The following is a 26,968-nucleotide window of genomic DNA, read 5'->3' on the forward strand; positions in this document are numbered from 1 at the left end:
CTGGTCGGCCACTTCATGAACAGAACACTGGACTAGACGGACCCTTGGTCTGATCCAGCACAACTCTTCTTATGTTCTTATGTATCCTTTGCAGATTTTGGCAAACAAGTTATGGCTGAAATGGAAAGCTTCCCTATAACCAAAACAGAACTGCAACAGCAGAATCAAAATACACTATTTTAAGCCCGTTTTAATTTAATTGATTGGCCTTCACAATAAAATGCAGAGTGGGATATGTGCTGCCCTTGCAAGGCTGAGCTTTTCATCCTGAGCACATGTCTAGTTTAAGAAGCTTGTGCCTTCATAGTTCCATAGATAATGATCAATCAGATATAATTATCAGAAGGGAATTCATCCAAATTGATTCCCAGGAACAAATTCTGCTGTGCAGGCATATTCAATGTGTTCTTAGCCTTAGACACATTTACCAATAATTGGCCTCATTAGCTATTCATTGGAATCAGGGAGCTTGTATACAAAAGAGGGGGGAAAGAAGCATTCACTAGTTTGCAAATGCTAAGGATGGATAATGCCCCTGATTCAGCATGGTTCTGGGTCTCTGCTAATTAGCAAGAGTTAATAGAATAAAGTGACCACAAGAGTGCCTTCAGGGAAATAACTGCCAGGCGTTTCCACATATTCAGTATGGCTATAAATTTTCATTGCCTGTGAAAGTGGGGCAAGGGAGGGGGAGAATTAAACCATAAGCGAATTAGCTACTTCATCTGAACCATCATGATCTGAAAGTCCTGAATTTGTACAGGGATCTTCTTTAAATGTTCCAAACCTCATCCAGCTTCAATGGAGGATGCTTTCACATTAGGTGTTAACTCTAGAACAGCCAGGTTACAGAAATAGGCCTGCCCAGGATTTAATGTGGGGGGGGGACGGGGCACCCTTCAGTGGAACTGCTTGGGAACCACATTTAAGGAAAGGGGCTTTCCGAAAATGTGCCTTTTCCAGAGGGAAGCTGTGGGGTTGCTGCCCATTGGCAACAGCATCATCTGTCACAAACGACCCTGAGGTGCTCACCCTCCACCGTGTCAGGGTCAATTGTTCCTTTGGAAACACATCCTCCAGGTACAGGTTCAGGAATGATCCTCACAGTCCCAGTCTAGCCCTGACACCAGTGTATAGAGCAAGCAAGGCACAACTTCCACAGTGGCGCACCAACAAAAGAAATTTATCCTCCCCGGGGTCTCTTAGACCCCTGTTTTATATATTGTTTCATCCAATTCTGAGTGAAAGCTGCAACCAACTGCAAGCTTTTAAACACCCCAGGTATTCTCTAATCACTTACTCCAACACACAAGAGACTGAGCTGGTGGATATTGTTAAGAGTCTCCTATGTTTCCCTCCATAGCTCCAGCACTGACATGAACTGGGAACCGCGTAGCATTACGCATTCATGGCTTCTTCAAATAAAAGAAGCAAAATGTTGTGCACCATCTCTTTGTTTGCAAATGGAAGCGGCTGTACGTCCCTTCAATAATAGGTCTCAGAAAGCTGCAGTTCATTTTTAGACTTCGTATGGCTGTAAACATTGCAATCCTTTACATTCATTAAGCTCAGGACCATTTACTCTTTGCAAGCAAAGCAAGTGCCTGCCTATATCTCATACCCGTAAAGCATCCATTCTGAGTTACGCAGTAAATAAATGAGTCTGAGCCAGAAACCCAATTTCCAGAGTCCAGATCACTAAAGCTAAGTGAAACACCTCAGATAAATGTAACCTATTTCCAAAGGAATGAGAGTGCAATTTGATAACTGTCGATAATGCCCTCATTATGCCAAATGAGTTTGTCAACCAAGAAGACTGCAAGATGGTTGATCTTAATTTGTTAATAAAAATTCTAAAGAGATATTGCAACTAAGATAAAACTACCTGAGTCATAGAGGTGCAGCACACTTTTTGAAAGCAATGTTTTTTTGAGACCGGTATACTCACCACCTTTAGGATGGAATATTTTCCTCTAAGAGCCCCTGGATACTTGATATTTTGGGAAGGGATGCACTGTTTCAGTGGTTTTGATCCCCACATCCCATATGTGTGGGGTGTGACAACTCTTGCTGCCCTTCCTCTGATCCACAAAGCTGAGAAATGAATCAGTCAGGATCAGTGCACGGCGATGGGTGTGCCCTCCTGACTTCCTGCAGTGAGTTCTTGCATCATGTTCTGCCTGTCTTTGCCTAGCATAAGATCACAGAGATGCAAAAGACCTTGGAGGTCTTCTGGTCCAACCTCCTGCTCAGTGCAGGATCTACCATGTAGGATGCACCTACCGCACCACTGAGAGATGACCAGCCAGTTTCTGCTTAAACACTTCCAGGGAAGGAGAGCCCATCACCTCCTGAAGCAGGTACTATGACAAACAGCTCTTACCATTAAAATTACTTCCCTACCATTTCCACCCATTGGTTCTAGTCCTAACAATGGGAAAAATAGAAGGTGGAAAATCTGCTCTCTTGCCAATATTCTGAAACACTCAGTTTCAAGGACCAACTAGACATTATGAGAGAAGCCCAGTCCCTCATAACACTAATGCTGCATTAGAGGTAGCTGCTGTGCTCAATCAGTAGACAAGATGGGATGTTTAACACTTCTACTGTCTGCCATTATTCTGTGTAATCCAACCCCACCCACCACCCACAACAGGGAGGGAGCACAACACTACTACTAATGTAAATATTGCACTAGCATAAATGACCTCTAGCACAATGCCAATACCCATCAGACCATCAAGTACTATTGCCATTGTTCTAGAGGTTCTTGATGCTAACCCAATGTAATTTATGTTAGGGGTAGGATAATATTCAGGGTTAGGATACTACTAATTCAAAGAGAAAGCAACCCTAACTAAGAGATAAATGGCCTCAGCAGCAGGAATAGTTTGCAAAGGAGATGCAGGAAGAGTTAAGTACCACATATAGCTCTCAGTCTTCCTGTCCTGCCATGGCTGGGTCAAGCTCAGCCCTGGAGCCTACTATAGGGCAAATCTCTGTAGCAAGGTCAGCAGGCAGGCAAAAGGCAAGGAGCACAGTTTCATCAGTACAGCGAAAGGGCAGTTCAAAGCAGGATCTTACCAAGGGTCTATCGGTCACCAATACAAGAGAACAAGCCAAGAAGTAGCAAGATTAAACGTTCCAAGATGCTGGGAACTGAAATAAGGATATTACTCTTGCAGTTCTCAACTGAAGGCATATATATATATATATATATATATATATATATATATATATATATCCCTCCATGTCTCCCAGCCCACACCCACATACAGCTGCAAGTCATTAGTGTAAGCTTCAGAGCCTCACTGAGAAGACCCTTGCTCTCAAGTAGACCTTTAATCATGAGGAGTCAAATTATTTGGCATCTGTTTCTAGCTGGATGGCATTAGGATCTAGGTATATTAAAAAGAGGAATGGCCACACCAACTATCTTAGCAGCGGTAGAGTCTTGGAATGCAATGGCTCACCAGCTACAGTTTTGAAAACAGAGAGACGACCTTTTATGTGGAGAGTTGGGCTGACAATGGAATTTATACTTTAGATCACCTAATAGGTTTGGGTGATGATCTCCTACCATTTTTAGTATTGCAAATTTAGATATCATTTATCATCTAGTACTAGTTGGCAGTATATTCAGCTTCAGCATTTGTTGGAGCCTATTCACAGCCCATCAGCAATGAGTGCTTCAGCGCCTCCTGCATTGTTGGAGGAATTAATTGGTTCCTTACAGAAAGCTAAGCCTACAATAATTGCCCATAAAAGTCTTTTAGGATGTAGTAAAGCATATATTCAGAAGTTCAGAGATGAATGGAATAAGGAGTTAGAATGCTCTATGCAGTTTAATCAATGGAAAGTTGCCATAGCTTCCATGTGTACTATTTCCGTAGATTTAAAATTGAGATTGATTCAACAAAAGTTGATGTTTCATGTATCTAAGAAGAAACTGCCTAGCTCTGCTGGTTGCTGGCGATGTAGTGTCTCACTGAGGGATATGATATAGGCATGTCCTGTAGTGTCTTCTTTTGGGTTGGAAGTCATCGCTAGTATAAATTTTGTTCTTCAAAAATCTGTGACAATAGCAGATGCAGATGCACTTTTAAATTGCATCCCCTGTGAGGTGGGGATTAACAGATGGACAGAAAAAGTGGAGACTGAGAGCCTTTCTAATCCAAGCTTGGAAGGACAACCATCTATTACTATGCATCAGTGGACTGAAGATCTTACTGCTCTTGTTATGTTTGAGTGTATCTCCTACAACCTTCAAAGTCATTTCGATACTTATTTAGATATATGGGCCAGATCTACACATCGTTGCGAAGGCGCTTCCGTGCGCCGTTTTTAAATACGTACCTAAATGAAGCGCCTCTTTCTTTACTGCCTCATGCGCCTTTTCTTTTGTTTCGTTTCGTCAGAGCGGTTCACACTCTTCTAAATTTCCGTCCCTTCCGTCCGTTCTGTCCCAAGTGGGCGTTTCTTAGAGGCTGGCTTTGGTGAATGCTTGTGACGTTCTCCCTTGCTCCCCCCTTTTTTTTAAATTCCTCAAATCCCAGAATACCCTGTTTGGGTCATTGTGGAGAAGATGGAGTCCATGGATAGTGCTAGGTTATGGACGGTTTTTTCTCCCTTTGTCCCGAAGTTCCCTGTCCACGTGCGCATGTGAGGCATGTGAGACGATCGAAGGAGAGTTTTGTATAGCAAGGTTTTTCTCCCTTTGGCCCCAAGTTGCCTGTGTACGTGCGCATGTGAGACAATCGAACGCCTGTTATGAATATAAGGTGTTTTTTTTTCCTTTGGCCCATAGTTGGATGCGCACGTGCGCATGTGTGATGAACGAACTAGTGCTACGTATAGGAATTATGTGTCTCCCTTTGGCCCCAAGTTGCCGGTACACGTGCGCATGTGAGACGATCGAAGGAGGGTTTTGTATTTATTTATTTATTTATTTATTTATTTATTTATTTATTTATTTCATTTTTATACCGCCTAATAGCCGAAGCTCTCTGGGCAGTTCACAAAAATTAAAACCACAATAAAACAACCAGACAGGTTAAAAGCACAATTACAAAATACAGTACAAAAAGCACAACCAGGATAAAACCACACAGCAAAATTGATATAAGATTAAAATACAGAGTTAAAACAGTAAGATTTAAATTTAATTTAAAATTAAGTGTTAAAATATTGAGAGAATAAAAAGGTCTTCAGCTGGCAATGAAAGCAGTACAGTGTAGGTGCCAGGCGGACCTCTCTGGGGAGCTCATTCCACAACCGGGGTGCCACAGTGGAGAAAGCCCTCCTTCTAGTAGCCACCTGCCTCACTTCCTTTGGCAGGGGCTCACGGAGAAGGGCTCCTGTAGATGATCTTAAGGTCCGGGCAGGTACATATGGGAGGAGGCGTTCCTTCAAATAACCTGGCCCCAAACCGTTTAGGGCTTTAAATGTCAATATCAGCACTTTGAATCGGGCCCGGACCTGGACTGGCAGCCAATGAAGCTGGAAAAGGACTGGCGTAATGTGATCTCGCCGGCCAGTCCCTGTTAGTAAACGGGCTGCCCTGTTTTGTACCAGCTGAAGCTTCTGGACCGTTTTCAAAGGCAGCCCCATGTATAACGCATTGCAGTAATCCAAGCAAGAGGTTATCAGAGCATGGATAACTGTAGCTAGGCTATCTCTGTCCAGATAAGGGCGTAGTTGGTATAACAACCTAAGCTGATAAAAGGTGCTCTTTGCCACTGAGTTCACCTGTGCCTCAAGTGACAGTTCTGGATCCAAGAGCACCCCCAAACTATGGACCCGATCCTTTAGGGAGAGTGCAACCCCGTCCAGGACAGGGCAAACATCACCTTGCCGGACAGATGAACCACCCGCTAACAGTACCTCCGTCTTGTCTGGATTGAGTCTCAGTTTGTTAGCCCTCATCCAGTCCATTACCGAGCCCAGGAACTGGTTCAGAACAGTCACTGCCTCACCTGGGTTTGATGAAAAGGAAAGGTAGAGCTCGGTATAATCCGCATATTGATGACACCTCAGACCACATCTCCGGATAACCTCCTCCAGCGGCTTCATGTATATGTTAAACAGCATAGGGGATAAGATAGAGCCCTGTGGAACCCCATGGCTTAGGAGCCACGGCACAGAGCAATAATCCCCCAGCAACACCTTCTGGAATCGGCTATCCAAGTAGGAGCGGAACCACTGCAACGCAGTACCTCCAACTCCCAGCTCAGACAACCTATCCAGAAGGATACCATGGTCGATGGTATCGAAGGCCGCTGAGAGGTCCAGGAGAACCAACAGGGTCGCACTCCCCCTGTCTCTCTCCCGACAGAGGTCATCCCACAGGGCGACCAAGGCAGTTTCCGTTCCAAAACCAGGCCTGAAACCCGATTGAAATGGATCTAGATAATCCGTTTCATTCAAGAGTGCCTGGAGTTGTCCTGCAACCACCCACAAAAGCACCTTGCCCAGGAAAGGGATATTAGCCACCGGCCTGTAGTTGTTAACGTCCTCTGGGTCTAAACCTTGTATAGCAAGGTTTTTCTCCCTTTGGCCCCAAGTACTAGTGCTATGTATAGGAATTATGTGTCTCCCTTTGGCCCCAAGTTGCCAGTACACGTGCGCATGTGAGACGAACTGCTATGTGTTTCAATTTAAACATTCCTGTTGGTTTAAACATTGTCTTTCAATTTTTAATGCAGGTAATGGATGGCTTTGCAGCTTTGGGATTTCGGGGATCCTGCGGAGCCACAGATGGAACACATAATTGCAATGTTGTTGCTGTATATTCCTTCACTCTCTTCGCGACTTTATGTTTTGTTGTTACATATTGAATAAAAACCTTTTGTATTGGCATTTGTACTTCCCTTTTCAACCAGTAGTCTCCAAAAAATGAAGTTTTGTTTTAAAATAACTTTATTTAAATTAATAATGTACATAAACAAAAAATAGCACTTCATTAAAAAGAGAACATGCATTCATCAGCAGACATACAAACATCAAAATTAAAGGTTAATCTAAGGAGGGGGTGGGGTGGGTTTGTGTGTGGAGGGGAGAAACTTAACATTATTTACATTCCAACATGCAGAAATGAAGTAAGCTTGACCAGGCAGAAAAAGCAGTTCTGCTAAGAAAAATTCTGTGCAAAAGTGCAGGTTTTGAAAGGGGGGGGGGGGCTGACGAAAGTATCTGTTCTTACTTTAAGAAATTATGCCATGAGGCAGGGGGAAGAATACATTAAAAAGAGAACATGCATTCATCAGCAGACATAAAAACATTGGCATTTTCTTCTAAAGAAAAAAGTTAATGAGAACACAGCTCCCCTCTCCTCACTCGCGGGAAAGGTGAAAAGATGGATTTGTGGGTTGGCTATAGGCTTTAAAGCACAATCAACGCCACTCTGTAAAGAGCAGATTAACCCTAATCGAACAAGCACATATGCGCATCCCTATTAAGATCTAAAAAAAAAATTACAAATGGGAAAGGCAACAGAGGAAAGGACAGAGGAAAATGGAACCCTCCCACCTCCCCTCTCCTCACTCACGGGAAAGGTGAAGAGTAAAGATGGGTGCTTTTCGCGTCGGATTCGTGGGTTGGCTATAGACTATACGCACAATAGCCGCTGCTCTGTAAAGAGCAGATTAACCGAACTTGCACATATGCGCATCCCTATTAAGAGCTAAAAAAAATTACAAATGGGAAAGGCAAAAGGGGAAAGGAATGAGGAAAATGGAACCCTCCCACCTCCCCTCTCCTCGCTCGCGGGAAAGGTGAAGAGTAAAGATGGATGCTTTTCGCGCCGGATTCGTGGATTGGCTATAGGCTTTAAAGCACAATAGCTGCCGCTCTGTATAGAGCAGATTAACCCTAACCGAACAAGCACATATGCGCATCCCTATTAACTACTAAAAAAAAATTAAAAATGGGAAAGGCAACAGAGGAAAGCAATGAGGAAAATGGAACCGACCTCACCTGTCCTCGCATGTGGGAAAGGTGATGATTAAAGATGGATGCTGCTGTTCGCACTGGAAATGGTATCGGAAGTCGAAAGGCAACAAAAGAAGTCTGGGCGGAGCGGGGTGGGGAGGAAAGAGCAAATAATTGTTACACACGTTGGAAGAAGGGATGCCTTAAATTCACTTAAGACGGACTAAATAACAGCGCCCAAAAGCTGGGAAAATGCGCTTTGAAAGTAAGCCTTTGTGTCTCAATGAGCTTCGGGGCGCACTCCAGACGCACGCAAGCGCCTTCCCAACGACGTGTAGATCTGGCCATGGACTGTTTATATTAACATCTATATTTGAAATGGAAATGTTAATCCTTCCCTTCCTTATTTGTGCTTTCCTTTTCTTCCTTCTATCTTTTTTCTTTTCCCTATATCAGAGGAGATGATTATTGCATATTGATATGTTTCATGATATGACTTTTGTTCCCTCCCCTCCTTTTGTTGTTTTTTTGTCTGTTCTTGTTACCATTTTGTTGCAAATAAAGGATTTTTTAAAAAGAAAAATGCTCTCCCAGCACACACCCAGTACAGCTGCAACATTCTAAGCTTCAGAGCTTCCCTGCTTCTGAGGAGACCCTTGCTATCAAGTAGACCTTTACTCTCAAGGAGACAGGCTGGAATTGGGCCTTGCAGTGCATGCTTGCTTCACCTTCGAGTTGCATCCTATGTCTCCACTTTCGAGCGTTGACACTCTCTTGGACTGGGTGATTGTTCAGCCTCTTCATCTAATACATTCCTCCAGGCTGCTGTCCATGGGTTCCTCAGGTTCCACCACTGTTAAAAACCCAGTGTAATTTCCCTACAGATGCTGGAGGGGAATGGGGGAAGCATTAGGATCAGAGATACCACATGGACCTCAGTCTCCACAAAGTCTGGCTCAGGGTCAGGTATAACATGTCCCCTGCTCCAATCTCCCCCATATACATATTCCCATTACAGCAGTAAATGTTGGACAGATCTACACCAAGCAGGGTACAGTGCTTTGAAAATGGTTTGAAAACAATATATGTAATGCATCCTGGGCCTGAACAGTTGTCAAAACCTGTTATAAAGCAGTAGTGTAGATCCTGCCGTAGGCTTGGGGCCAAGATAAGGTCCAATTTGGCCTTAATAAGATGGCGATCTGGATGAATCATGCACATCCCATAACGTTTCCTTTATTTTAATTGTGTCTCCTTTTATAAAATTAAACCATTTCATTAAGCACACTTTAGTAGCAGGAAACCTTTATCCTTTCACTGTGGACCATTTCAGTGATAGTGTTACATCTTCACAGAAGACATTGACTTCATTAATCCTCAACTGTCTATGAGATTTCAACAGTTGGTCCCTAATCCATTCTAAGATTTACTGCTTAAGTCTACGTAATTAAGATGTGCTGCTTCTTTGAACAAAACAAAACAAAAAAGCTGTGGACACTTTCAGAATAGCTTAGAATAAATACTGACATTATAATGATTAGTGCAGCTTTCTCTGCACAGTGCTAATAAAATGGGAGAATGTGTCAAGAAGAGCCGATCGCAGTAGTTCTTGGACAGGAAGCCGGTCGCCTCCTAGTCAAGATTTTTTTGCTCCTGATTGCTTGGCAAAGGCAAGTTGATTCTGTTATTTCTGTTACAGCGGTTTTGAGATCCAGTGAAGTAAATCCTGATAGCCTACAATTTCCTGGTGAAGTGCTATGAGAGAGTTATTAGCATCTTTTAAAGTGGAAACATAAAGACATTTGTAACATCTCTGGCCAAGAGTCTCCTGCTACTCTTGAGTGGCTGCTAATGGATGAGGACTGAATAGCAAGAGACACAGACCTTAGTAGTTCAGAACTCCTTCAGCCTGCTCATTGTCTTGGTTTCCTCTCTCTCTCTCTACTGCTGTTGCCGGAGTAGTCACCTAGGGCTTTTGTACATGAGGCATTTATTGTGTGCTTGTCATTCTCTACTCACAGTTGTTCTTTAGATAATGAGACCCTACAATTTCACTTCTGCATCTAATCAGTACTTTTGGTGAGGTTTTTTTTTTTAAGCAGGGAAAATCCAGCATCTAATTGCAGAAGTGAAAGAAAGCATAGTTTCTTCATGCTAATTGTGCTATTTCACTGTAGCACACTGCCACCTAGAGGTTATGTAGCGGAAAAGCAGGAAAAAATGCTTTTCTGATAGTGCTCAGATCTGAACTCTGTGAGGAAACTGAAAGTAGATACATCAGATTATAGTGCTCAGATCTCAACTTTGTAAGGAAATTGGAAGTAGATACAGCAGATTAACAGCTTCATGAAGAAAAGTTCATAGTTTTCTCCTCTCTGTGGTATCCATCCCTCACAAGGTGTAAAAAGGATCTTGGAAAGTAAGTAGAGTGCTGCATCTTGAACCATTCCCATATGGCAACAGTAGGGTACAATCAGAAGTGCTGAAAGTGATCCTGGGAAAGGCAGGCACTTAAACACACTCCTCTCTGCACACAACAGCCATAGTGACAGCAAGAACTTGTCCTGGCCATGTGGTTAAGCCTGGCCCAACTGCACAAGTAACCAAACAGATGCCTGGGATGGCACAGGCACCAACGAAGCTGCATTGCAACCCAGGAACTCCTTCAGTGTCACAGTGGTGGCTAGATGCTCCTCTTGAATCATGTGGAAGTAAAACATAATAGGGGCAGCACTCTGCTCTGACTTTCCAATCAACATTGACTTAGCAGCCTTCCCAGGAACTTGGGAAGATGCGTTAAGCATTTAAACACACCATTTGTCCACCTTGCTCAGTATTATACATTGGCTGGCAGCAGGCCTTTGGTTTTCAGTCTGGACTCTTTCCAGCCCTCTGAAGATGCCAGGGATTAAACCTGGGGTCTTTAATATGAATAGCATGTGCCCTATCACTGTGCTACAGCTCTTTTCTCCAAAGACTTGAGAATGAGTACAAACGGAAACCCACTGCCATGTGTGGACCATGGTGTTCTGCAGGATCACATCCAATCTCCTAAGCAGACATTTGGGGCATATCTACATGAGGCTTTTATTCCTCACCTTTCACAAAGCTTCTGCTTCCAGATTCATTGTGGGATTAAGATCAGCTCCTTTACACATGCTTTTTCTCTGGGGCTTTTCTTTCTCTGCCTTTCTATATGTTTCATTATACAGCCACTAGATGGTGCTGACATATCACAAAATTTTACAATTACATGCTATAAAATATAATACTATTCAGAAAAATGCTGCACTTTCCTCAATCTAAAAAAACATAATGCGGTCATGGTTGCAAAGCACAGGAGAGGCCCTGAAAGATGACAACATTGTGTAAAGGACACACAAACTACCATGAATGAGCAATCAGAGCGCACAATAAACGTCTTGTATAGAAAGGAGACTTGGTAAACACACTTTCAGACAAGCAGCTTGAAACACAACTGGAGGCAGGCAACTTCATGTGTCCAACCATTTGGTAGGAATGGCTCCACGCATGAGCCAGGAATTTCCCCAAACCAAGAGGTAACTCTTCTCTCTCTTTCTTTCTTTCTTTCTTTTGCAGTTTGCATTGGCATGATTGAGGTTGCCTGAAGTGTGTGCACAGTGCTTTGCCATCAGAAGCTGCTTCATGGTTGCATTTCAAGCACCCACCAAGCTTGCACAGATGATTTGGGCCTTGCCAGTCTTCCCAGGTGTTTATGATAACAATGTGACCTTTTGAATTGATTGCTCTGATTATCATTGATTTTGGTTTGTTTGTTTTATGCTTAAGTTCAACACATGGCATGAATAATTACTTTCTCTGAACCAGCGATTCCAAGAAACATTGATGATCTATCCCTGAAGGCCAGCCTTAGAGGTGGAGGATCTGGGTGATTGCCCCGGTTGTCAAGCTGAAGGGGCCGCTGATCTGAGCTTGGTGACTCAGTGTTTGTTGAGTGTACTGTCAGAGGGCAAAGGAAAGTGTAACCCCTATGGAGCAGATGGTTTAGTCCCTTGGGCGGGGCTGTCACTCAGAGGGAGGGCTAGAAAAGAAACAGCAGACAGAAAGAGAACCAGTTCTGCTGAAAGCTGAATGTTATGAGAATTCTGTTTAATTATAAGCCCTTATCACCTTGTACAGGGTAAATTGAAATGTTAATTGTGTCAGTAGCATTTCAAGGGGGTGGGGAATCATTTTTTTGTATTGATATTTGTACTAATTACATTATTGCAGGGCTAATATTCTGAACTGTCTTGTTACTCCTTGGGGATTGCCTTAGGAAATAAAAGTTGAAAAAAGTCTACAAAAAGGGACTCCCAGAGTACTCGGCACACCACACAGGATTGAGCTGCAAGCAAGAGATCCATGTTTTGTTGTTGTTGTTGCTGCACAAAGAAGGACAGATTGTGGCATATTTCTGTGTTTGAATGTTTACTAAAGACATGTTTTGTTAAAGATAGATTTAACTCTTTGCAAGTTTGTTCTAATTAAGCCCCATAGAACCCGCACTAGGAGAAGTTATAAAAGCACTCAGTGTTTCTAACCTTTTAAAAAGAGTTTCTACAGGCTGTTTTGGCACTAACTCTAGAAAAGAATTTCCATCCATTTGCATAAAATACCACCTTTTTCAGTTTCCAGTTTGGTGTCATTGGTCTGGAGGTTGCCTTCACAGCACCGTTTTGCTGCTGCTTTGCTGAAACCACCGTGTTTTCGCTGCTGCAGGGTGGGGGAGGGAAATCCCCACACCAGGTGGAAGTGTGGGTTTTCCAGCAGCCATTTGGCTCATCGGGCCTACCCCCTGCCCCCTGCCTGGCTTCCGGCGACCTGTCAGCGGTCGATATCCCCAGCTCGATGCTGAAATGAGTTCACATGGTGGAATGACCATGGTGACCTCGCTTCAAGGGAAAAAGTTGGAGTAAGTCCCTGACTTTTTTAACATGGAGCTTTGGGGGAAAGCCTCACGGTGGCTAATTGACAGCTGCATCATATAACCAGCACAGCACCATTGCACAGCCACTGTGGGGCAAATAAGCTATATAGGCAGTCCCCTAAATAAATATCAGCGGAACAAGGTTTCATTTTCAGGCAGTAGTATCAAGCACTATAAACAATGTAAATATTAAACACAGTAATAAATGAAAGTTGTAAGCTGCATGTGTGTGTGTGGGGGGGGATATTTCTCGCCCAGTGTGCTATATTTCCTAGGGCCAAGTCTGCTGAAGATATACCCCATTGGAACATTACTCCTATTAGCATGGACTGCCCAGGGTGCTTTCATTTCGTGAACTTAGCTACTGTTCCTGTGACAAAAAGATGGCTTCCATACCTATCAGGCTACTTGTGAGCAATCTGAGTCTTCCCCGTTGAAAGCAAGCTTTCCCTTGCACATGTGAACATTGAAAGTGGCCCACTAATAAACATCACTTATGCACATCTAGAAAGCTGTATGTAAACACCTCTAGATAATGCAGAAAGACAACAATGGCCCCAGAGAGTATGCAAGCCAGGGAAAATGTTGTCAGGACTTCCACAGCTAATTTAGAATCCACCATTTCTCTGCAACCAAGTGCAGCTTGTGATTAATTTGTCACATTCAACTGCAAATTAAGATTTTGATTTTTTTTTTTTAGAGCTGTTTGTAATCAGAGCTGCCCTTGGTGAAAGAGGGTTCCCTTTGTTTAGAGCTAATCACACACGCACACAGCAAGTTATATCTCTTGATTTAGGCAATGAATTTAAGAGGAATTTCCAAACAATAGGTTATATGTCTGCTATTTAGTTGAAAGAAATGTCTGATTAACCAATCCAATAAAGCATCACTTTTATTGATACATTGTAATATTTCTTTCAATCTGTCAGTCAGCTAAGAATGAGATAGATAATTGGCTAACGTAGCGTATTTACTCAGAAGCAAGCCCCAGTGAGTTCAACAGATTGCAGTCTAAACACCCTTTAATTTCTTCATGCCTGATATCTTTAAGCAAAGTATATGCGGAATGGTATCATGCATCTTTATATTGCTTCACAGAATCTATAGATTAGGTATAAGTAGGGTGACCATATGGAAAGGAGGACAGGGCTCCTGTATCTTTAACAGTTGTATAGAAAAGGGAATTTCAGCAGCTGTCATTTGTATGCATGCAGCACCTGGTGAAATCCCCTCTTCATCACAACAGTTAAAGCTGCAGTAGACCTGCCTTCTTGACCAGATACAAAAGAGGGCAGTGCTCCTGCAGCTTTAACTGTTGTGATGAAGAGGAAGTTTCACCAGGTGCTGCATGCTTACAAACAACACCTGCTGAAACTCCCTTTTCTATACAACTGAAAAGATACAAGAGCCCTGCCCTCCTTTCCATATGGTCAGCCTAGATAAGGATTCCCTGATCTAAGGGTGGGGAACCTGTTTCATCCAAGAGCTGAATTTCATGTTGGAGACGCTCTCAGGAGCCACATTCCAGTGACGGGCAGGGCCAAACAGAAAAGGGCGGGGTCAAAAATGCCAAGAATGCAAAGGACACCCGTATGTTTTACCTTAAATCTCTTTCTACATTTCAACCTTTCAGAATGGGGGGAGCGGGACTGCACAAAAGCCGGGAAACCACCAAGCCATCGATAGTTAGGAGAAAGGGGCTGGACCATGTGGGTCAGCTTTGCTTCCCAGGGATGGTTCTCCATTCCTGCCCTAATCTCCAGGGATCCAACACACGAAGGAAGGTTTTGCTGATTGCCCTACAGCCCTCTTCGCCCCCTCAAAAGCCTCCCTGTAAGGTTGAGAGGAGAGTCCCTTCAGAACAATGTGGGATGGGGCCCAGGGGAATCACAGAAATAACCTCTCCCCTTTACTCCAGCAGGGGCCTCTTCTGGATCTGAGTCACGTCTGTTCATGAAAAGGACACTCTGAAGCCAAGTCATTCATATATATATATAAATAGTGCTTCAATGCTTTATAATTACTTGGCTGCTTTGAAATATTTGCCCATTATGCATGCTATCCTCTGCATCCTCCAATGACCATTTAACTGAAATCTATGATGTTCTTACACTTCGCAGTTTTACATAAAGCACGGTTCAGCTGAGTCACAAGAGACATCAACACAGACAGACAGAGGAGGGGAAATAGTCATTGCTAAGCAAGAAAGAAATATGTCTTAATTTACAAAGAAAATGAAAACTTTGCAGACGTCCCCCTGCAAAAAAAGAAGTTCTGTTGGGGCCCCAGTAGTTGTAAAGGGGGAAAAGATGTGTATCCTTAACAGAAAAGAAGAGACATTTCTTAGATTTTCCTTTCCCAGGAAACCATTTGTTAAAGAAAAAAATCAATGGCAAGTAGGATATATATATATATATATATATATATATATATATATATATATATATTAGTACCACATTTATGGAGGATGTCAGTGTGGTCTTACACAGCTATATGCATCATAGAATCATAGAATAGCAGAGTTGGAAGGGGCCTATAAGGCCATCGAATCCAACCCCCTGCTCAATACAGGAATCCCCATTAAAGCATCCCTGACAGATGGCTGTCCAGCTGCCTCTTGAAGGCCTCTAGGGTGGGAAAGCCCACTGCCTCCCTAAGTAATCATTATTTGATTATTCAAAACCTGATGACTCCATTGCAAATCATTGTGCTTAAGTGATGATGAGGGGTTTGGTGAGGTCTTGTTCATATGCAAGTCAACGCTTGATGTTGCAGCCCTCAAGTGATGAATAAATATGTCAGCTCCAGCATATCATCTCATATGAATTGCTGGCTATATCTGGGAGTTACTGGTCACTTTATTCTAGATGAAGTTGCACTCTCTCTGAAGGATAAGTTTAGAACAGGGATAGGGAGTTCTTTCAGCCCAATTTTGGAAATGTTCTTAAAGTGGGTGGGGCTAAAGCCAAAAGAAGTAGGGCCAAAAATACCCCCCCAAGAATGCCAGCATATTGTAGCTTAAAGTTCTTATTGACTGGGATCACACCACACACTAACCCACACTCAGTGGTTGACTGTGGGTTGTTGTTGAACCATGGGTTAGCATGTTATCTGAACCCAGGACATTTCCCACATGGTGGCTTGTTAACCATGCAGTGTGGCTTATTCCTCTCGAACAAACCACCTTGAGAACTCATAGTTTCTTGTTGGGTTGTTGAGGGTGGTTAACAAGCCACCCTGTGGAAAAAGTCCCAGGTTCAGACAACACACTAACCCATGGTTCAATAAACAACCCACAGTCAACAACAACAGCATGTTGTGTGAACAACCCCATTGCCAATAACTAAGCCTTAAAAGAGGCATTTCAACCTTTTAGAAATAGTGGAAAAACGGGAACAGGGGGACACCAGGAAATCAGCAAATGATGGATATTTGGGAAGAAAGGGGGTGGGAACTGTGGAAGGAGTGTGGTTTTCTAGTTTGGGGCCTATTGTAATGTGTTCAACATGGTACTGCCTTTGAGGAGCATCCAGAAACCACAACTAGTTTAGACTGTGGCACCCTGCTTATTAACAAGAGTAAGCCCCTGTTACTCTTGATAATAAGCAGGGTGCATGTTATGCCTGCGCGGAATGAACTGAATTGCTCTCAGTTTATTTCAAAACATAATTTAAAGTGCTGGTCATAATGTTTAGAGCCCTAAATGGTTTGGCCTCAAGGTATCTCCAGGAACACCTTCATCCACATGAACTCTTCCCTGTGCTAAGATCATCAAGTCAGGCCCTGCATTAAGTGCCCGCATTGTTTAAACCAAGCTGGCTGGCACAAGGAGCAGAGCCTTTTTGGCCGTGGTGCCAACTTTATGGTACTCCCTCTCCAGTGAAGTTCATTAGGCCTGTTTGCTACACTCTTCAGGAAATTAATTGGGGGGGGGGCTATATTATTTTGGAGACCATAAGGTTCTTATTGTAGTTTTTTTTACCGACTGCTATTGTTCCATAATGGCGGTGATGCTTTTGTCTTTAATATGTCCTTTTATTGATAGAATTGCATGTTTTATTGATTTTTATGTAAGCTGCCCTACGGGCTTCTTAATCTCACCAGTGGTGAGACAGACATTTAAACAAACAAATAAATAACATATGCTCTGTTTCCTTGTGAATTTGCATGTTAGCGATGGCATATCAGAAGCTACAGTTGGATGGAATGACACACTGAGCAAGTGCAATGGCCATGCAACAGAGAGAGGGAATAAACAGTGCTAAAAGGGCAATTGCATCTCATAGTGCTGGGAGGATCACTATGTTCCAAAGCGCCAACATTGAAAACATCATATCCCCAAATATCTGTTCATTTTGCTTAAAGCATCACACACTGTGTTAAGGTCACTCCGAAGATCCTGGACAACATTTTCAATACTTCTAGTGTCTTTCAGGGTTTCGATGCTTTGAGTGTATGGGTTGAAATATACAGAAAAGGGACGGTTGATTGATTTTGCAAAGTCTCTGAAAGAAAAGGAAAAAAGAAAGAAAATTAACTCTTATTTCTGCACCTACAGATAAGAGAAAATTAGATTTGGGGTTGTTTTTAAGGGTCAAGGGAAACAACTTGCCTCATCTTTTCTTTGGCTTCTTCAAAACTTTCTGAGACAAAATACGCTTCCTGGAAAGTCGTGATAAGGCATTCTTGCAAGCAGGTTGTCTTTGGATCAAATGTTTTCACATTGGCTTTATCAGACAGAGCATGCTGCAAAATACACCACATCATCTGTTAAATTATATTACAGAACTCTCAAGTGTTTCTATGCACCCAGTTTTATAGTGCAGTATGGTCTCAAATAGTTGCTAGTTTCACATGTTTTATTCAGAGTGGTCTTTCATCACGAATAGGGTAAATCAATGTTTATTCAAAAATCTTTTGCTATAAGTTTACATAATCAAGAACAGCTAAAAGATACTTCTACCCTGCATGTATTAGAGGCTGAAACCACTGAATCTGAAGAGGAGAAGCTTATCAATAAATATTCCAAGCACAATCACTCGTGTAGCTTAACTTATCAGTTTCTCCAAAGCAAAAGCAAAACATGTACACCCATACAGGCAAAATTTGAATCTCATCAGAATCATTCACACAATCTGTGTCATTTGTTTCACAGTCCAATATCATATCATGACAATGTATTTAAGTCTAGAAGTGGCATAAATATATGATGACCACTGTGTAATGTTTTTATTGTATGTTGATAAAAGGCAGGTATGTTTGCAGGCATGTATATGGTCATAGGAGGAAGAGAAGAACTTTCAGATCATATTCCTTATTTTATTTTTTAGATCAGCTTTGTGACAAAATAAAAGAGAAATAATATCTTGCTCTACATTCCCTTGCCTGAAATAGGATTGGACTGACCAAATATGGCACTTCCAAGAAGCCATGTCATGTTAATGAATATTCAAACAAGGTAAGGATTTGGTATTGAATGGGTGCTGAAGAATGTTCTGGATGTCTGTGTTTCATTTCCCCATCATTAACCATCTAATCACTACCTTTTCTTCATGTGGATCCTTGAAAAAAGCACCAGGCAGATGTATCCTTTAAGAGAACATGCCTTCCTACCCAAAAACCTGCTTGGAATGCACAGGTTGTTTTAGTAAGAGGTCATTCTTGGTCAGTTTTAGGGTTAACAATCAGGCACTGAGAAAGATGGTATGTGTAGGCCAAAACTAGAACCTTGAGTAATACCCAAAATACTTGAATAGGCTTCTCGAACCTGGTGCTCTCCAGATTACAGCTTTCAAGATTCCTATTGGCCATGCCGGCTGGGGCTGAAGTCCACAAGATCTAGAGGATCCAGGTTCAGGATGGCTATGCCAGAAGGTCCAAAGTCTTAACTGAGAGCGTCATCAGAAGAGCATTTTATCCCACACTCACGACTGGCCTTTAACGGATCTTCACAGGCCATTTCAATGATGCAGTGATCCTGCTCCCCACCTCCTGCTCCATTTCCCTGTTTTCACGTCTTAAAATAAGCCACACAAAACATGACTTCATTGAAATAAGTCGGGATTTGTTGGAATTTCCTGCTGCGTGCAGGGAAGTTCCCCTATAAAGGGTGCTGTTTCCATTGTTCTGTGGGTGGTCTTTGCACACTTCCCCCATGTAATTTGAGCTCCTCCTCAATGCAGAAGTGAAGCAGGGAGCAAAGCAACAGTATGTGATAGTAGAGAAGCGCAATTTCCCCCGTCAGATGATCCTCTGAGATATCTAGCAATCTGCAGAGTTTTGAATGTTGAAATCCGAAATTGATATTGTAAACATTTCTGTTCCATTACCCGTCATGTAAATATGCCTCTACATGTAATTCTGCATTAAGGTGATCTCATACACAAAGATAATTAATGAGGCTAAACCATTTAAATGAAACAGTAATTCCAGGCAACAGCTCAGGCATTCTAAGCCCACGTTCCACATCTTGCAGAAAGCATATCACTGGATTTTGGTCTGGTGCTAAAATATTTTTAGAGCCAAGTACCTGCATAACAGTGTTCCCTGCAGACTGAGGAAATGGGGAAACATAACTGCAAAAAGACACACTCATAGAGGGCTTTAAAGGAAAGAGGGATAACAAAGTGCCAAAAAATATTGGTACATCTAAAAATGTGTTTAGTATCGAATTCAGTTGTGGCAGCATACCCCAGAGAGCTAAGCATCAGTCACCCATGACAGGTGCTTGTTCTCAACATAAATCACATCTCCCGAAAAGCAGCTTGTATTTTTCTTCTGTAGGATAGTTTGGTGAAGCAGCTGCGAGTTCCCTGTCTTGCTCTAAAAGAGATGGTCCACACTAGAGAGACACTCGTAACCCAATCATTGTATATTACCAACTGCTTCTAGGGGCATGTCTAGATGAGGTGATATCCCAGGGATCATCCCTGTGCATCCACATGACGCATAGGGGATCCCAGCAGCAGGCAGGGATGATCCCTCCCTTTCCCTGGGATATCACCCTACCCTTTAATCCTGGTTTTTCCCACAGTCTTGGGAAGCTCCCAAGACCACGAGATGTGTGGCCAGCCATCCTGGTTCCTTGTGAGGAGCCGGGAACCGGTCACAGGGTGTGGAGCTCCTCAGGAGCTCTGTGCCCATCGGGGGTGGGGGAATGGGAATATTTTTAAAAAACAACAACAACGTACCTTTGTGCAGGAGCGCTCCTGTACTCATTTGCGATAAAAACCAAACAAAATGGTGGGCACAACATCCTCCGTCCTCCCGGGATGTCGTGCACCATGTGTAGACAGAGGGGGAGGATCCCATGATCACCATATCGTGAGATCTTTCCCCCTCCCTCCCAGAAAGCCAGGAGGTCTAGACATGCCCTAGGAGTTAAAGGCAAGCAAGCAAGAGCAGGTAGATCAAGTGAGAGTCAGCTCACAGCATAAGGATGCCCTAGACAGGGGAATGAACCTCTGTTCTCTCTCCCTGCAATCACATTTCCTAGTCTTTCAGATCTGGATTGAGGTCCTGGTACCAGCAAGGGTGAGGAAAAAGTAGATCTCCAGATGTTTTGGACTTTAACTCCCATAAACCCCTGCCAGTATGGCTGATCATCAGGATTGCTGGGAGTTGACATTGAGAACATCTGAAGATCTACCTTCCGTCCATGTCAACCTTAAGGACTGCCTCCTTAAGGAATGCTTAAGGAACATCTACCACAGCAGCCTGGCTGAGGCCCTTCTCCAGGTGAGTCATGACCAAGCAGAGGCATTGCAGTTATTGAACTCCCTGTCCAAAGAAGGACACCTGACACCTACTCTGTCATCTTTTAGATTCCGGTCTATATACCCATGCTTTTGAATTACCTCTTATATTTTATGAACACTTCTTTATTTTTATCTAAGTGGTAAGCCACCTTTTAGGGTCACAGGCAGCTTCCATCCCTAGAAGTATAAAGTAACAGTATTTCATAATAACAAAATCACCATAAAACATCACCGGTATAAGACAGCATAAAAACAACAATAAAGACAAATAGCAATAAAATAGCAGTGGAATCATAACAATAAAAAGCAGCATCCAACTCTACACTGTGTCTTTAAAACATATAGAATAATCAGATCAAATAGGTCAAATTATAGCAGTATTGTATAGTTGTCAAGAAAAGGCAACACAGAATAAATCTAATGACTAAGGGAGTGATTCTATGGCCCCCAGACAGCATCTGGGGGGATAGGATAGATCAGTTTCCTGACTCTGACCTTGGAGCCAGGAAACTGCACTCCCCACTAGGGGTGTGCACGGACCCCCCGCTCCGCTTCACTTGCAGATCCGTGATTTTCGGAGCGGGCCGCTTCGCCCCGCCCCCGCTCCGCCCACTTCCGCTCCGCTCGGAGCTCCGGATCCGGATCGGAGCTCCGTTTCCCCCCCCCCATAGGGTTGCATTGAAAGCTAAAAAATTATACAACTTTTTTTCTGTTCAAGTTAGAAACCTCACGTTTGGCACCATGACACCTCATGGACGTATACACATGCACGCCAAGTTTCAAAGCAATCCCATCATCCCCTGATTTTTGGGGAATTTTTGAAAATCGGGCACCCCATTCACACCCCTTTCGATAGCTCCGTCAATTTGCACGTTAGAAACCTCAAACTCGCCACCATGACAGCTTATCCATGTGTCCCCATGGATGCCAAGTTTCAAGGCAATCCCATCATCCCCTGATTTGGGGGGAATTTTTGAAACTCGGGCACCCCATTCACACCCCTTTCCATAGCTCCGTCAATTTGCACGTTAGAAACCTCAAACTCACCACCAGGACAGCTTATCCAGGTGTCCACACGCATGCCAAGTTTCAAGCAAATCCCATCATCCCCTGATTTTTGGGGAATTTATGAAAATCCAACACCCCTTTCCATAGCTCTGTCAATTTTGCACGTTAAAAAAAACCCTCAAACTCACCACCATGAAAGCTTATCCAGGGATACATACACACGCCGAGAAGGCAGTCCCATCATCCCCTGTTTTTTGGCGGGGCTTAAACCTGCAAAATTTGGAACTTCCAAAACTCTAAGTGAGCGCAGGAAGGACTTCTCCCCTGAGTCAAAGCCACACACACACAACATCCCTGCGAGGTGGGCAGGGGAGGAGGGAAGGAAGGCAGGCAGGCATGCAGCTGGCATTTCTGGGGGCATAAGGAAGTGAGCCAAGGATAAGCCAGTAATGCATATAAAATGGAATAAATAAATAAATAAACAAAGGAGGGGTGGAATTAAAAGCAGCAGTGTTGCTGAATAAACAACAACAAGAACTTTTTTAAAAAGGCTATATCTTTTACCAGCAATAGGGGGACGTGCCCGGGAGAGAGGGAAGCAGCTGCCAGTTCAGCTCAAGAAAGCCATTGCTTCACCAAGAGCTCTGAGAAGTAAACACTCACTTCAACTCATAACAGGCATCGCTCCACCACTAAGAAGTAAACACTCACTTCGACTCATGATAGGCATTGCTCCACCGTTTTACTCTCTTTGGAAGGCTCTGATGGCCTTCCAGTGCAGGAGAGAGTGGGGGCACGTCCACAATGAGATGCCCTAGGGGAGCTCATCCCCTTGCACCACATATTTTCAGTTGTTCCCCAAAGTTAGGGTGGGTAGCAGTGCTGTGTTTCTATCTCTTATTCTTGGCTTAGTATATGATTTCAGGTTGTGTTTGTGCATTTGGTGGGGCTACTGTGTTAAAAAACACTGGGAAAAGTCCGTTCAGATGAAGAAAGAGAAGTTTCCCAGAATCCCAAGTTACCCGTTTTGCCTATGCCCTCCTCTAACTTTGGGATCATGTGATCATGACCGGGAGCTGACTCTGCCCCTCAGCCCTTTGAAAAAGGTATTTTTCCCGCCGATTTTTTAAAAAATTCTAGCGCGCGACCCGCACCACGCAGAGAGGTGAGAGTAGTCTCAAAATGACCCCCATCCATGACTCTCTGTGCACAAGAATTTTCAGAATGATAGCTTAAAAATCAACCCAGTTATCCCCAATTCTTTTCCTCAATGCAATCCTATGGGCGAAAACCGCGCGCTGTCCGTTTGTTTACCCAATTTTTAAAAAATTCTAGCATGCGACCCGCATGACACAGAGAGGTGAGAGTAGTCTCAAAATGACCCCCATCCACGACTCTCTGTGCACAAGAATTTTCAGAACGATAGCTTAAAAATCAACCCAGTTATCCCCGATTGTTTTCCGCAATGCAATCCTATGGGCGAAATGTTTCAAGATGGCGATCGGAGCGCTCCGCCTGAACTAGGAGCTCCGAAAAATGGCTGCTTCTCTTCGCCTAGCTTCTAGGGGTCCACGGTCCACTTCTACTCCGCCTCTGGGTAAGGCGGAGCAGGCCAATCCGCTACTGCTTCTCCGCTCCTAATCGGAGCGGAGCACATGCCTACTCCCCACCCTCTCCCATACCCAGCATGGAGAGCACCACGCCAGTTATCTCCGTTCTCAGAAAATGGAGTGCAGGGATGGGGAAAAGAGGGCATTCCCAGGGGTGGGCTGGGGGAAGACTCTGGGGCAGCTGTGATATAATATATGCAAGGGCTGTCCCAGCCTCCTTCCCTTCCCCTCTGAGCTGCTATCAGCTAGATGGGCAAAACTGACCATCTAGCAGAAATGCAGGGTGAATGGAGCCCTGCATTTGGATTCTCCTGCCTGGCATCTAAATTTGGAGGCAGCCAGCAATCCACATAGGATTGTGCCCTTTGAGGGTGATCTGAAAGCATAGGCAGGCAGATGCAAGTGTAGGCAGTCATTCAAACAGCCTGGGCCTGAACTGTTTAATTGAGCTCAGAAATTCATTAACAGCCAGTGTAACTGGTAAAACATTGGTGCCACCTGCTCTATCCACCCTACCCATATCAGCATCCGGGATGCCACATTTTGCACTAGTTGAAGTTTCTAGAACTGTCTTCCAAGGCAGCTCTGTGTTGAACACACTACAGTAGTCTAACCTGGATTTCACAGGTGCACAGGAAACTTTTTTAAAAAACTGAGTTTACTATATAGCTTTACTTGTCATTTTTAAGGATTTTTACTTTATTTTGTATTTGTACTTGTTTCTGCCTTAGTAAATTTATTGCTTTAATTTGTGCTATAAACTGCCCGAGAGGAGATGTATATATAAATAAACAGATATAAGTGTGTGAGTAGTGTGTTAAATAAATAACTCTGGAAGTGGCTGTGCAGCAGTTCTAAGTTCCCTAGAAAGCACAATCAAATTTCCTTTTTACTTTACTGGCAAGATGGTTGCTAGACCAAGACTGAATTTGTGGAGTAGCAATGTCAAGAGTTTCAAACGGTTTTGGTTTAAATTGTTGTATGACCTCAAAGAACAATAGAATTTTACACATTGTATGCTGTCAACTTCCAGGCATCAGCATAACATCCTATAGCAATGTCTTCTATAATAACTTTGCTGTAAACTTTTCAAAATGATGACACAGTATGCTGAAGAATCGGACAATCCAACTTTACTTAACAAAAAGCTACCCCTGCTATGACTATTAATCTCAAAATGGGTATTGTTCTAAGTTTCAGTTTCCAACTGGTATTTCCTAGAACTGGCTTCCTCCCTGTACATTCTCATGGAACTCTTTGGTTCTGACTACCACTATGCCTTCCATGTTTGTTCAGAAATGTGTGATTTTAAGCTCTCTCTGTTTTGAGCCAAAGAGCTCCTCTATTTTTTTTTCTTTTTTTCTTTTCTTTTTTTTTATTTAATTTTTTTATTGCTTTTCCACATAATTAAACATACATCATTACAGAAAAGAAAACAACAACAACATACTACATACATGTTGAGTAAATGTTGAATACATATATATTGAGTAAATATTAACTATAGCATATCATATCATAACAAATCATAATCATTCTTAACATATAAGTGCACCCCCCACCTCGGGATCTATTCCTGCTTCCAAAATCTCATACTTTCTTCTGCTGGCGGTTTCCCACTTCCCTTCGAAAGCACAAATATTAGGAACTGTTTCCAAATTCCTTCAAACTCATTTATTTTAGTTATACCTCTCCTCCATTTAATATTACAAGTCAACTTATCATTAATAGCTATATCCCATACTTCTTTGTACCATTCTTCAATATAATACTCCCCTTGAATCTTCCAGTTCCTAGCTACCATCAATCGTGCTGCAGTCAGCAAACTCGATATCAATTCTTTAATTTCTTTTCCACATTCTAAATCTTCAAATAGTGACAGTAATGCAATTTTTGGTGTTTGTTCTATTTTCATTCCCACTATTTCTTCAATTTCCAAAAACACCATCTTCCATAATCTTTGTACATATTTGCATTCCCACCACATATGTAAATACGTTCCTTTTTCCCCACAACCTCTCCAACAATTTGCTGAATGCTCATTATTTATCTTATTCAGTCTAATCGGGGTTAGGTACCACCTCCACAAAATTTTAAAGTAGTTCTCTTTTATTCTCACTGACATACTTCTCAACACTCGTTGTTTCCAAAGTCCCTCCCAGCTCTGTCGTCCTATTTGTACCTTCAAATCTGTCTCCCATACCAATTTTCCTGAACTATCCATTAACCCTTTCTCTAGCAATATTTTATATATTTCACTCATTAACCCTTTTAAAACTAAACTTCCTCCCTTACTTTTTTCCTTTTTAATTAATTCCTCGAACTTCATCATTTCTCTACAAACTCTATTTTCTCTAATCCACTTTTTATTCCATTGCTCTAATTGCCTATAATCTAACCAAGTTAATTTTTCCCCTTTTAAAAGCTCTTCCATATCTTCTCTTGTATTTATTTCTCTCAACCAATCCTTTAATTTCATTTTATTTTTCTCTTTTAATATTTTACTTAATCTACCCTTCAGTTCCTCCGGGAAATTCTTTAACATTATTACCAGTGCCAAAGGAGAGCTGCTCGGGAGCAGCTCCCCTTTAAATTTAGTCCAAATTTCCCAGTGAGACCTCAGGAGTGGATTACCTATACTTTCAACCCATTTTCTTCCTCCTTCCTTAAAAAAAACATTTTCCAATCTCATCTCTACATTACCTGTAATTTTATCCTCCATCCAATCTAAATTTCCTACTCCTATAATTGCTTCTACAATGTGTCTGAACCTGTTTGCTACATAATATAATTTTATATTCGGGAGACCCATTCCTCCCTTCTTTTGACTTAAATACCAATTATTCTTATTTACCCTCGCTTTCTTATCTCCATTACAATATTTATTTATAATATTTTGCCAACTTTTTATCTCTAATTGTGAAATTTTTATTGGTAACATCCTAAACACAAAATTAATCTTTGCTAAAATCTTCATTTTTATTAATGCAATTCTTCCAAACCAGGATAAATTTATTTATTATTATTTTATTTATTTATTTATTATTTATTACATTTCTATACCGCCCAATAGCCGGAGCTCTCTGGGCGGTTCACAAAAATTCTCTGGGCGGTTCACAAAAATTTAATCTTTCATATTTTTCCAATTTTACTAAAACCTCTTTTTTTAACCTAGTTAAGTTCTCCTTCTCTAAATTATCTAAATTTTTTGTAATTTTAATTCCCAAATATCTAATCTGTTCCTTAGCTCTCATTTCTATTCCCTTTCTTCCTTTTTAGTATAATTAAACAAAATCATCTCTGATTTGGACCAATTTATTCTTAATCCAGTAGCTTCTTCAAATTCTCTCAATTGTTGTTTAATTCTATCTATCTTTCTTATTGGATTCTTAATAGTTAAAAGGGTATCATCCGGAAACATATTCAATTTTATTTTTTTTACATCACCAATTCCTTCTATCTCTCCATCATCTCTTATTGCATTCGCCAGTACTTCTATAACCATTACAAACAGGACCGGCGAGAGCGGACATCCTTGTCTTGTACCTCTGGCTAGTCGAATCTTATTGGTGAGTCCGTCATTTACCACCACTACCAGCTGTGTTTTGGGAGTATAACTGTTCTATTATAGTTTTAAAATTATTTCCAAATCCCATTTTATCTAGAATAATCTTTAGTGCCTGCCAGCTCACACAATCAAAAGCCTTAAAGAT

General features: G+C 42.3%; 1 protein-coding gene across 2 annotated transcripts in view; it reads right to left on the bottom strand.

Moving 5' to 3' along the window:
* Positions 1-17,210: 17,210 nt before the first annotated feature.
* Positions 17,211-26,968, bottom strand: part of TPH2 (tryptophan hydroxylase 2) — a 76,388-nt gene continuing 66,630 nt past the window's right edge. For both annotated transcript variants that reach the window (XM_063134761.1, XM_063134762.1), the window contains exons 10-11: positions 17,493-17,626; positions 17,211-17,385 (exon numbers count right to left, since the gene is read on the bottom strand). In XM_063134761.1, the coding sequence (XP_062990831.1) occupies positions 17,211-17,385; positions 17,493-17,626 (309 nt within the window). The remainder of the gene's footprint in view (positions 17,386-17,492; positions 17,627-26,968) is intronic.

Source organism: Elgaria multicarinata, chromosome 9, assembly GCF_023053635.1.
Source record: "Elgaria multicarinata webbii isolate HBS135686 ecotype San Diego chromosome 9, rElgMul1.1.pri, whole genome shotgun sequence".
Classification (NCBI taxonomy): Eukaryota; Metazoa; Chordata; class Lepidosauria; order Squamata; family Anguidae; genus Elgaria; species Elgaria multicarinata.